The 13,051-nt window shown below is 35.7% G+C and overlaps 1 protein-coding gene and 1 long non-coding RNA gene across 2 annotated transcripts; one reads left to right on the top strand and one right to left on the bottom strand.

Annotated features, from left to right (window-relative positions):
* Positions 1-1,824: 1,824 nt before the first annotated feature.
* LOC112127589 lies at positions 1,825-2,766 on the bottom strand. The gene is made up of 2 exons (XR_002910638.1): positions 2,358-2,766; positions 1,825-2,032 (listed from the first exon to the last, which is right to left on the bottom strand). It is a non-coding gene; the product is annotated as an uncharacterized LOC112127589 (long non-coding RNA).
* Positions 2,767-5,920: 3,154 nt separating this feature from the next.
* LOC106661906 (thrombin-like enzyme bothrombin) lies at positions 5,921-13,049 on the top strand. Its single transcript, XM_014385648.1, has 3 exons — positions 5,921-6,307; positions 12,118-12,314; positions 12,383-13,049. Exons 1-3 carry the CDS (start codon positions 5,921-5,923, stop codon positions 12,741-12,743), a joined length of 945 nt encoding a protein of 314 aa, XP_014241134.1. The 3' UTR covers positions 12,744-13,049.
* Positions 13,050-13,051: the final 2 nt, after the last annotated feature.

Below are 13,051 nucleotides of genomic sequence, written 5' to 3'. Positions count from 1 at the left end.
TAATCTAGGCTGTTATTATTATATTATCACATTATTTATCTCAATTGATTGATATAAAACTACATGTTCAAGTTAGACTGTTTTACCCTTATTATTTTAGGGCTTGAGAAATGATGAACCTGGATTCTTTAATGTTTCATTTTTCATCATATCTCATCGGTAGCTGATTGTTTGATACCTTTCATCTTTTAAAGTAGGGAACCTGAAGAATTAATTAATCCTAAATTGTGGTACTATAGTTTTAAATAGTTTAATGGATCCTGTGGTATCTGCGAAGTGAGGTCATATTGGTCCTTCAATTCTCGATGGCTTTGCCAATCAGAAGAGGAATATCTCTGATGGTACAGCTATACTTTTTTCTGGCAAGAATTATGATGATATATTTATAATTAATTATAATTAAAAAATGGTTAGATAGTAATTTCTTACTTTTAAATATGCTTAAAACTAAAATAGTTAAATTTAGCCTCTCAAATCAAAATAACTTTAATGAAAACATAGTATTACATTCATTTAACGTTGTTTGCTCTGTAATTGATTATACCCTTTTCTAAACAAGTTAAATGTTTGGGAATAATTTTGGATAGTAAATTAATCTTTAAGTTGATACCTTGATAAAAAAAGTTTAGAAAATTATTTTATAAATTGAAAATTTTAAGAAATATTCTTCTGCCAGATTTAACGAGGTTTGTTTATTATGCATTAGCACAATCGTTGATATCATATAGGCTCTTAGTTTGGGGTAGGACCATAAAATCTACAATATCTCCAATAATTATTGCTCAAAAATCTTTATTAAAAATGATTATTTGGAGGTCGTAAAATGCGGTCTGGTGTGACGTAGGTTTTATAAAAACATTTTCTTAGAAACGACGTGGTTGTAGAAATCCTTCAATCTGATGATGAGCTAAGGGCTCGAAATCCGGATGGTTGGAAAACAACTTACTGTGAGTAGGAACTATCTTAAAAAAAAAAGGATTAAACATTTTTTTTATCATGTCAACGTTTCGATCTATATTGAGATTATCTTCAGGGCTCAAAGTGTTTATTTTTTCAGGGCCCAAAAAACTGGCACTCTCAACACGACAGACAAGAATGACACACCTACACGGAAAACGAACACTTTGAGCCCTGAAGATGATCTCAATAAAGATCGAAACGTTGGCATGATAAAGAAAATGTTTTTCTAAAACCTACGTCGTACCAGCCGCATCTCACGACCTCCAAATAATCGTTAAGTGACGGTCACTAAACACTACACACTTTATTAAAAATATTGCTAAATAAACATAAAAGGTACAATACAAAACAATTCCATTGATTTTAAAGTATCAAAAATCAATTTTTTATGTATTTATGCTTTCATATTTATAAGCATAAACATTTACCCATTACGGACTTCAATAATAAAATTTATTGTTCCTAAAGTAATGCTGGATTAAGATTGATATATCAAATCAAAACTGATACAAATTCCTTTCCCTCTTATGATCGATTTAATTTTTTTTTAAACATAAATAATTATGGAAGAGAAATTTTTAAAAGTAATATACTAATATACTAATAAAATAATTATTTCGAAAATTACATTAAAAAATAGTGAAATAAATTGAATGTATGCTACTACCTCTAATGCGTATAAATCTGGTTTTTGTGCATTTTGTAATGTCTAAAACTATTTAGAAGTCACGAGCGGGATTCGAACCCACGACCTTCTGCAAACCTTACATAAGAAGATTAATTAATTGAAAGAAGTAATTTGGTCAATAGACCACTAAAAATAATGGATTTGAAAAAGGTTTACGTTGAATTTGTCTGTGATAATAGTTTGTAATAAGTGCCATTTATTTATTTATTGAAAACATTGGACTCAGTGTACGAAATGTCAAAAAGAGTAAAAAAATATTTATACATGTTGAAAAGAAAAACAATTTTAAATTCAGAGAAACTTGCCCTGAGGAAGGTGAAATAAAACACCGAAAGCTTGGCTTATTTTCAACATCCGAACATTCCTTGGACCACATCCTCGATCCTACAAAATACAATGTTTACATATATAATTAAGTTTCTTGTAAATTTATCATTTTCAGAAGTTATAATCTCTATCAGATCTTGGCATAACTTTCATTTGATTGCATCATTTCAGTTTTATTTCAATTAACAAGTACCTAAATATCCTATTATTATATTACAGTTAAAGATGTTTAACAGCATCTTATTACCCTGGAATAAGGGCAATTTTGCAGTAGAATATTTAAAAATTAAAGCTGTTCAATTGTTATTATTCTAGCAGTTGTATGTACAAGTAAATTACTTACGTTACAAAAAGTAGCGTTGAAAACAAGTAAATTACTTACGTTTAATGCCCTTTTTCTTTGTAATTTTGTAAATATTATATGGTATTACATAATCGTTGGATTCATGCAAAAAGGGAAAAAATATTTAAAAAAAATTAGCTATCAATTTATTTAATGTACGTTACAAAAATCATAAAACTATACCACACTATGTTTTTTATATTGTAACGTTATGTGTTTCCGGTGGTTGATGCTGTGTCGGCACTTTCCCGCCGTCCAAACTTGTCCGTCTTTGCATGATCGCCGAGGCGCCTTGATGAAGTACAAGTTGGTGATTTGTCCGGCTGGATTTTTGACGTCGGACCCAGTCACGATCCCGAAAGAAAAGAGGAGAATAAAAACGAACCCGATCCGCAAGAGATGCATCGCTTTCTGTTTTGCCGAGACCGCGAGATGATAAAAAAAAGGTCATCTCACAAACACGCACGCAAAAAAATGAAGATAAAACTATCGATAGATTAGTATTTTGTAACATGACGTTGTTTTCCTATTATAGATCTTTCGTTTTGAATAATATTTTGTCATTCCTTAAAAATTAATACATGGAGATGTTTAAGCACCACCCCACCCCCCAAAAATTGGAATTTTTTATTATCTATTACCAGTATTATTTATTAAATTATTTTGTGTTTTTAAAAATTTAATGATTAAACACTATTCTGCTTTCTCATCTTTGTTTTATCACATTATTTTCCTTACATACAAAATGGTAGTGTTCTTTATAACATACTTCTTTTGGTCTACTTTTTGTTTGAGTTTTTCGTTTTCTGGCTGTAGCAGGATGGTCTCTATGTACACCGACAATTTTGCATATCAACAGTAGATGATTTATCACTTGTCTTTTTCAGTAGGCTTAACATAGAATTTTAAATGAAATCCTGATATTTAGAAGGCAGAGAGGAGGTGGGCGGTTCTGCCTTTAAGACGTGTCGATAGTTGTAGAGTGGTAGGTCTGTGCGTTTTCCCACCTGTATGTCCTTTTGACAGGTTTTATTTCCAAAAGTGACAATCCAAAATGACATAAGGTTAAAAAGGCATATCAGGGCCGTCTCCTTAAGAAGTCTACACATCTAGTCTATCCTTTGACTGAATACTAGTCTACCATGTATGATATGACAAATAATACATACTCGTAAACTTAAAAAAGATATAATAAAAAGATATATAAAAAGATAATATATAATATTATTTAATATATATATAATATAAAAGATATATAAAAAGATATATAAAAAGTAAAAAGATATAATGGTACAGAACGAGAAAACTATTGTTATTAACAGAATAATTCACTTTTATCTTCATTAACGTTGCACATCAGAATACACGAAACAGACAAACTTACTAACCGAAAAACTAGACAGAATAAGTACTATGAACCCATTTGGTTTTGTACATCAGTAAAAAAGGGTTACAAACCAACTAATGACAATTTCGAAACGCGCCTGACGAAAGGCAAAACCACCGATGTAAAAGCGAATGAACAGGATGATCTGAGACGACCATGTCAATTCTGTCTGCATAAATCACTACGTGCACGTCATAAAGCAGGGATAACCCGAAGTTTCAATGAAACTGGTTTCTTGAAATTTCTGCCCATGCCATTTTGCTGTTGGTTCTCTTCTGATAACACCGTTATCAGTGTTTGATTTGGGTTTAGTGTTAGTTTGGGCCAACCAATAGCAGCAATTATTAAAAAATGGGTTTTGACGTTCTATCAAAACTTTGGGGAAACCAACCACTAAACAGCAACTGTGCTCCCGATTTTGTATTAAGGGATGAGCGCAGTACTCTTCCTACTTTTATTTTTCAACCACTATCAAAGGATAACAGCCTCTTCGACCGACAATAACGTGAAACTGGTTTTATACAATACTTAGGTGTGCATGATGTCTTGAAACTCATCAAACTCGTTCCATATAGGATATTCTTTTTAGGACAGAGGATAAGGTTGACAAGACCTTTGACTGAATACTAGTCTACCAGGTTTGAGAAGCAAGAGATAACAGAAACCTATATGAGACCTTCAACTGGTTTCTTTAATCTTAAGAAGAGTAGATAGGTTAGATTCCAAAGCTTTTTCAAAGACTCTCGTGTTTATTTTTAGTTTTCAGTATTAGAAGTATGAGCACATTTTCACTTACGCACACTGTGGATCAAGGTATGGTCTTGACGATGAAAGAAAATTCACTTGCTACTGCCAAGCGTTCGACCAATTTTAAGGTCATCATCAGAGCCAAACAACTTTAAATATGTCTAGAGAACGTATTTAAGGTTATTCTGCTTTAATGATGCTGCTCGAAAGCTTGGCCATAACAACTGAATTTTCTTTCATCGTCAAGACCATACCTTGATGCAGAGTGTATTTTTTAGGCCCGGACTTTTTTCCTCTACCAGGAATAAGTACCTAATAAGCCTTCGCACCAAGAGAGAACATGTTCCACTGTCTCGTCTTCCTCGGAATATCTGCACAAGCTTGTTTCTACTCCTTCGACTTTATACATATGCCTCCGGGGTCTGCAGTGCCCAGTTTACTGTTAGTTTAGACCTAACTCGCCCAAGAATTAATAGTTCTGCATTTGCTTTTGATAACTTGTGCGCATGCCTTTGTCCTGGGCTACATTTTCATTGTACGGACGACTTAGTTCATTGTTTGATGGATCTACGTTTTTGACAGTTTGATATGCCACAAAAGGGTCCAGGGCCAATAGGTGTTCCCATCGAACATTCCTTGGCCAATTTTTCAGCATCTTTGTTGCCCCTCTTTGTGCCGCCGGTTTGCGACGAATTTCGTATTAAATAAACAACCGGTGTAAAATATTAGCTTTGTAGAACACAAGATATGTAGATTCTGCAATGAAACAGAAGAAATGAGGAAATTAATATGCAATAACACTTTCATTACCAGACTGTGAAAACTAAACCAACTTCTGTAAAACGGATCTACCATCTGTTTACCCTGTAGTTCTTACAAGTCCGGTCTGGTCAGACCCCGTGAGTTCTACGTTCTTCTTATTTTCCCTTTGCATAAAAAACCTCATATGTCCCTTCCTGAACAATCGGGAACTCATAAACTCATCAAAGAGTTTATGATGACCAACCATGATTTCATTAACCAGTTGTGTCCATTATTGCGACACGCATTATAGACGACACACTAATCTGCTCATGATAGATTCTTTAAACATCTCTGAAAATCATTCATTCTGGATATTTTCTTTTTGAGGTAGTCAACGAAAAACATTGTAAGCACTCAGTTCGTGTCGGCAATCCTTCATTGAACGGACATTTTAACAAATTATTTTCTTTGTTAATTCGTCGATAAAAAGAAACTTATTCGTAAAGACTTCAAGCCAGCAAACATTTTCAAAACAACCTAAGTAAATTCATTCCTAACATCATCGTGAGATGGTCATTCTGTCGACCTTCCCTTTGAGCAATATACTCCCATTATTTTACTTTTCAGTAACCGCTAGAGCAACAATGATCACACGATTAGTTGAAGATTTTCCACAGACAGTTTTATTGTATTCCCGGTTCACAGATGATAAAAATACGTTCAAATGGTTTTCTTATTGTTTATTTTTATCGTTGGGCTGAATAGTGGATTAATTTACTCATACAATCTGTCCGCCTATTATGAAACGTACGACGCCTCGGTTTACGATTATCCTTTCGTCGCGTTGGTCATCACGGCCAAAGGTCTGGGCTGCACGGCGGTGATTATCACACGGTTTTGGCTGATATCGTCAGCTAGCTGTATCGGTAGCGTCAAATACGCGAAAAGGATACGGATCATCGCCGGGGTAGACAACCTGGATTCATCTCCGGCGATGATAAACGACAGTTTGCACAGGAACGTCATACAGGCGAGGAAAGGTATGAAAGCTTTCAATCACCCACACTACAAGGATGGAAAACTGATGCAGCACGATATCAGTCTTATACGAGTGAGTTTAAGTCTTAAAATAATTCACTCTAGAATGAAAAAAAAAAATCAATTAGTCATTTGTACAATAGTTTCCTTTTTAATGTGGGGGTGTCTGTAACCTGACGTAAATATAGCTACAAAATAAATTCGATTTAATTAATTATTGTGAGATTATTTCTTCTTGATGTCTGTTGAAGGATGATCGTTTTCAATCGTTTTTGCTCTGTCGATCCTTTCATTTTTGGTCCATCAGACGATGGATGTGTGCATTTAGTTAGTCGAGTCCTTTTATATGCTCTGTGTGAAACATCCAACGTCCATCCATGTTGTGTCTATGTGGGTGAATTGCCTCAGATCTTATATTTGCATATTACTAATTGGTAAGGACAATAAGTTCCTTCAATTTAGTTTTCTTTGTCGCTGTAAGCGGACGACGGCGCGGCGGCAGAATTATCTCTTGATCTTCGCTTGTTTTTCTCTAAGCGACAAGAGATTAGTCGGCGTAAGCGCGTCGCTACTTATTCTTGTGTAGGGGAAGGTAAGGTTCCAGAATTCAATAAACCAGAGACAGTATTCAGTAAAATTTATTGTACACAAGTCTTTCTCTTAATATAAAAAACCTCAGAATCTTACTTAATCTATAAATCAGCCACAACTCTAAATCTGGAGATCCAGGGACAACGAGGAAAAGGTCTAAATCCCAGTCTATCAACAAAGGGACTTACCCCAAACGATGCTCGCCACGATCAGTGTCCACAGCATCTCTTCTCTCGACCTCTGACTTGGCGCGATGGTCGCAACGGCTGGTCCTCGCTGGCTCTGGCTGGCTGAGTCCTCTTGTTGAATCCCAGACGGAGTATGGCTGCTTCTCTCCCGGTCCTCGGTCTTGACTGCCTGGGATGAGTCTCGTATCTTGACTGTAGACTGTCTGATTTTCCAGTCATCCCTTTTATACCGGGTCTCTCCCGTAGTAGGGATGGAAAGGAAACTCAAAAGTCGGGGGGAGATCTCACGCCGCGGCGGGGCCGACAAAGACGGCGGTCTAGCACAGCGTTGACGTATTCCCAATTTACGATGTCCCCCTTTCTTACCTAGCTGTCTACCTGGGTAACCATTTCTAAGATATATTTGCCAGATGTGTCACGTCGGTCCCATCTGGGTCTGCTTCACATTTCGACGTTCTTACCTAGCTGTCTACCTGGGTAACCATTTCTAAGCTATATTTGCCAGATGTGTCACGTCGTTCCCATCTGGGCGGTCCCCCTTCAAAGGACAACCGTTGTCCCCTTTCCTCGTTTACCTATTCTGTTTTTATTTTACAACTTAACTTATTGCTAAGACGGGGGCCGGCTTACATCGCGTTGGTAGATTATGGCAGTGTCGTGAGCTAGATGATGGGAGAAGCCAGAGTTGGTGTCAGAACGGAGTGTAGCAATGAGTACGAGCTATTGAGATGACACTATTGCTTGTGTACTTATTTTGATACAGAGAGAGTGGCTTGCTCATTAGAGATCGGGAGATCACGTCGAAGTATCTGGTTTAAGCTAGCCCCCGTTTAAATAGAAAATTCGGTTTACATCACATAACACAATTTTTGTTAAAGTTTTCTACCATATTTGTTAAATATATTGGTTAGTTGGTTAGTTTGCACTTCTCCGTGGACCCTATCTAAGTGAAAGTATTCCATTTAGTACCCGTTTTTGAGGTGTAATCATGAATTGGTTCATGTATTTTTTCACTGGATTATTGATAGTTTCTCTGTTGTAGGTTAAGGTTGTAGGTTGGATGCCACGATTTTAATTGTTTGATGCCCATGTATGACATCAATGTGTTATTTATTTGCTTTTCTATTAGTTCATCCATCTTTTGATGTATATTGTAGTTGGTTTTCTATATTAACGTTTCCACAGGCAATCATCACATAACAAACAGTCAGTAAAGTTTTTTTTGCCATATTAGTTGTCTCTTTGGATTCTATCAAAGTGAAGGTATTGAAGTATTTAGTGTTTATTTTTGAAGTGCCATCATGTTTTGGTGCATGTCTTTTTTCCCTGGATTATTGATAGTTTTTCTGTTGTAGGTGTTATCGCATGCCATGATTATGATTGTTTGATGTCCATGTATGTTCGTCTTATTTGTTTGCTTTTCTGTTAGTCCATCCATTTTAAGTGTGGCTATTTTTGGAATATGTACGTGTTTTGATTCATCCCTTTTCATGTATGTTGTAGTTGGTTTTCTGTTTTAACCTTTACACAGGGAATCATCACATAGTATAGACTTTAGAAAGGTTTTTATGCCATATTTGTTTAATAGAATAGTTAGTTTGTACTTCTCCTTGGACCTTATACAAGTGAAGGTAGGGAAGGTATTCCATTTAGTGCTTATTTTTGAGGTTTTGATGCATTTTTTTAATTGGGTTGTTGATAGTGCCTATGTTGTAGGCGTTGTTTTATGGTTATGCTTTTATTTGTTTATTTTCCACGTATGTCCTTCTCATTTGTTAACTGTTCTGCTAGTCTATTCTTCATATATTTTGAGTGCTATAATTTTGGTTATATGGTTGGTTTGTGTCAGCTTTTATGATATCTGTTACCTTTGGTTTTATTTATATGTTGAATCGGAATCAAATTTTGTAATAGTTAAGCCGAGGATTTTTATATTGTCGTTAACTTATTATGTTCATGTATATTTGAGTGCTCGAATTTTGCAGTGAATATGTTTTTTTATTGTCTGTTTATACGTTGTTGATGTGTCTACTATGTCGAGCATATCACTAACTTAATGTTGTGTTTTACCGTAGTTGAAGGAAAATATTTCTCTACAAAGTTTGATAAGATTACTTCTGCGATCATGTCTGATGAAGAGTTCAATTTCCAGTCTATCTTTTGGTGTGTTCATTAAAGTCAATGTAATTTTGTTGTGTTGTTACGTGTTGTCGTGATTTCAGTTATTGTGTAGTGTGTTTCGGAATATGCCCATCGTTCTTTTTTCTTTTTTTACGTCCTGTTGGAAGTATGGTTTCTAATGGTTTGTTTTTGTCGGTAAGGTTGTGCCGGGATCAGTATGACTGGCCCATTTCTTGAAGCTTGTTTATTTTTTGGAAAGCATGATTTTTGGTTTATGTATTTGCATGTTTCTTTAGAGAGTATTATGAGAGAATTTTTATTAATTGTGTTTTAAGTGTTTTAGAACCTTGGTCGAATTTTATACAGCCAAAATTTTGCAAGAGGTGATTAGTTCTGTAGACGTAATCAGATTATCTAACAAACAAAACCGCGAGGTTAGACCAAAAATGATCGGAAACGACCGATATACAAATTCATTCATTTTGGCAATTTAAAAAAATTTCATTGGAACCAAGTATTCTCTGGCACCTTTCCCACCTTCTAATTATTCAAATGTTTCTGAACAGGAAATTTCGCAAAAGTGAAAATCCTTCAGTGCGATCTGGAGAATAGGGAAGATGAAGTGGAGTTTTTTGTATTCAACAGATATAAGCAGTCAATAGTCATTCCTGACACGCAGAGTTGCCTTGCATTCGTTGTTCACGTTGGTCAAACGAGGCCAATTTTCTCGTGTTTCATCTATTTAACAACACTTTCTACACATATAACATATGCGGGATTTACAAAGGATTTTTCACCAAATCCTATCTATAGGGCAAAACTATAGAATGAAAATGTAGTTTATGTTTCTTAGAAGACATTAAATTAAATTTAAATTAGGCGAGTAAAAAAGTCAGCTTCGAGAGATAGAAAATAAATTTATTTTATATTATCAATAAATTCTTATTCAATCTTATTTATTTATTTCAATTACTTATCATTTTTATGTATGGTTTTGGTTGATATGAAAAATTTAGTGTCAGGAGCGGGATTCGAACCCACGACCTTCGGCTAAATACGCCGCTGTTCTAACCAATTGAGCTATTGTGATTTCGATCCACTCGGACACCAAATCCCCCATCTCAACCTATAACCTTTCATGTTTTCCTTCTTTTGGCCATTTGATATGTCGACTGTTGATTAAACGACTTTTGAAAAATGGCAAAAAGGAGGGAAAATTCGGAGTGGCAGAAGAGTAGGTTCTGCTAAAAAAAAAGGAAACCACAGTACTATATTGTCGTGAGAAGGTAAAGTTTTTAAGAAGAAAACTTTTCTGGAAGAATAACTTGAAATAAGATTTGATTGCTTTCATTTTAATTGTAATCGTAACTTAGTTTTATATTCAGAACTTTTGGCCAATGCTTACGGTGTTCAATAATTGTTTAGTTATTTAAAAAAGGTTTTAGAATACTACTTTTTGTATAGCAATAATTGTGTAAAGATTATTGCAAAACTGTGTCGAACACTGAATGAGGATATGTAAACATCGAAGAGACATATTTCGTATCTTCCTTGGACGCTCTAGAATCTCCTCTAAAGGAAAGTTCAAGAACAGGGAAATAAAGAAGTCAGAGGGAAGCAGCTGTCACAGGGAAGAAAGCCCACGTTGACCCCTCTGGACAGATTTGTAAAAGATGGGTACCAGTGAACTACCAAAAAGGAAAAGGGTACTGACTGGCCAGTCAGTGGTTGACACGTGTACGGTGGATAGTTAGGTGGAGTTGAGTCATGGGTCAGTTATAGTTTAAAGTTTAGAGTCAATCATTGGTCAGTGCCCAGTGATTAGCTTACAAGATCTTGAATACTATAGTTATTGATGGCAAAAATGGAAACTAGTGGGTCCCTGGTTAGATTTTTATAAAGTCAGCTTTGGGAGAGGAGTATCTGGCTTTGGCTTAGATATCCTTTGTGGATTTTAAGTAGTTAATGCATATTGTTTTGAAGTTTGAAGACCTGGAGTACTTTCTTATCACCCCAATAACGGATTCGGAAGAAGTGGCAATCCTGACGAATGATTTTTTTTTTGTTTCAATACCGTCTGTCTTTAGGTCTCTTATAACAACGAAAAGTTTTCAACTTAACAACATAGAATATTTAAATTGAGAGAATAAAACTGTGTCGCTATCAAGGAGGATAATAAAAGTCTAGTCTAGATAGAGCCATAAATCTAGATCTATCTAGGTAGATAATGCGACTATATTTGAAAAGTATATGAGAAATTTTTCGTTTTTCAATTTATGACATTTCCCTATCATCCTGGTGCGCCTCTCGTCTTTATTCCCTTGTAAACCGAGGAAGTCATTTTTATTAGAGAATCAATTAAAAGGATTAATGGTTATCGAAGCTGATGCCTTAAAATTGTGAGACAGGGTGAGAAATTATGCCAATGAACTGTTAGAAAAGATCAAAATACTCATATAATAACTCACATAATATTTTAGGAAGGGTAGGTAAATGTAAATGTAAAGTAAGTAGTAAATTTCAAGTTCTACACCCTGCAGACAGTAAAGAAATCCCACAATTTATGGGGGCAAATTTGGCAAAAAGGAGGGAAAATTCGAAAGGTTGTAGGATGAGATGGGGAGTTGGTGTCCGAGTTGATCGAAGTCACGATGGCTCAAGTGGTTAGAGCAGCGCGTATTGAGCCGAAGATCGTGGGTTTCGAATCCCGCTCGTGGCACTTTTCATTTCAACGTTACGTAAAATATGCAGTGTAAATCATCATTGTACATGTAATATGCAAAGAAATCATACTACTAATTTCAGTATTAAGATTTTGCTTGTAAGTTTTAAGCAGAACATTTCAACATAAAAGCCGTCATACCCAAACAGATAGGGAGACCAATGTTTTTAAACGAGGTCCATCACCTAACTTTTAAGTCTAGTATTAAAAAAATATTTATTGTTAAACAAAAATGTATATAATATTTGAGATCTGTTTTAGATTGCAAGGTCATTCAAAACGACTAAAACTGTCAAACCTTTGGGCCTAAAACCTGAATTCTGGCCGCCCGAAGAACTGAAGGTGTGCGTCGTCGTCGGTTGGCTCGTGAAGATAGGGACGAAAAACTTCAAACGCAGGCTCCAGTATTTCTACGCCTACGCCAAATTCGGTCATTACTCATGCCCGTGTATTAACGAGTACTTAGAAAGACGTAGCTTAAGTCTGAATGAATTGAAAAAAGCTGAACTGATTGTTTCTTTTGAAGGGGGCGGAACATTAGGTCCATATGCCTGGAAAGAGACGGCGGCGGCCTTTGTCCAGGTGATGCCGGAGCAGCTCTCGTCTGCGACGGTGCGATCGTCGGCCTCAGCCACGCTCTCATCGACACAAAGTGCATGTTCACACAAGCTGAAATGTTCAGAGATTGCCAGAAGTTCGGCTTCGCCACCGCTTTCACAGACATCTGCTACATGCTGCCTTGGATCGACTCCCTGGATAAAATTTCCGGCATCCTGCCTCAACAGTGTGTCCTCACTCCTTTTTATATGGGAGAGACAACAAAGATTTTTGTTATTTTAGTAATTGTATTTCTATTTTCTGTGTCGTACGCTTACTCGGCTATGTAAATAACACTATGTCGACTAGTGAGTATAAAGTTACCCATTTGGATGAACAAAAAGATGAAGCAAGCATATTGTGACACTCCAGCGTGGTTGGACAACCACCATACTACTCAATGGCATCCAGCTGTGATAGGATTCTTGCTATTGCAGAACCATCGACCTCAGCCTTTTATTTCATGTACACATCTGATTTGAACAGAGCAAAGATGTAATGTCAAATTAATCAAGTCTACTTTTCTTTTTTACTATATAAACTTGCCAAAATATTGCAATATATAAAGTGAAAATTCGAACAGAAATAAAAACACTAA

Source organism: Cimex lectularius, unplaced genomic scaffold (assembly GCF_000648675.2).
Source record: "Cimex lectularius strain Harlan isolate CLEC.00 unplaced genomic scaffold, Clec_2.1 scaffold312, whole genome shotgun sequence".
Classification (NCBI taxonomy): domain Eukaryota; kingdom Metazoa; phylum Arthropoda; class Insecta; order Hemiptera; family Cimicidae; genus Cimex; species Cimex lectularius.
Note: the sequence above shows the minus strand (reverse complement) of the source record. Positions and strands in the feature narration are given on the sequence as shown.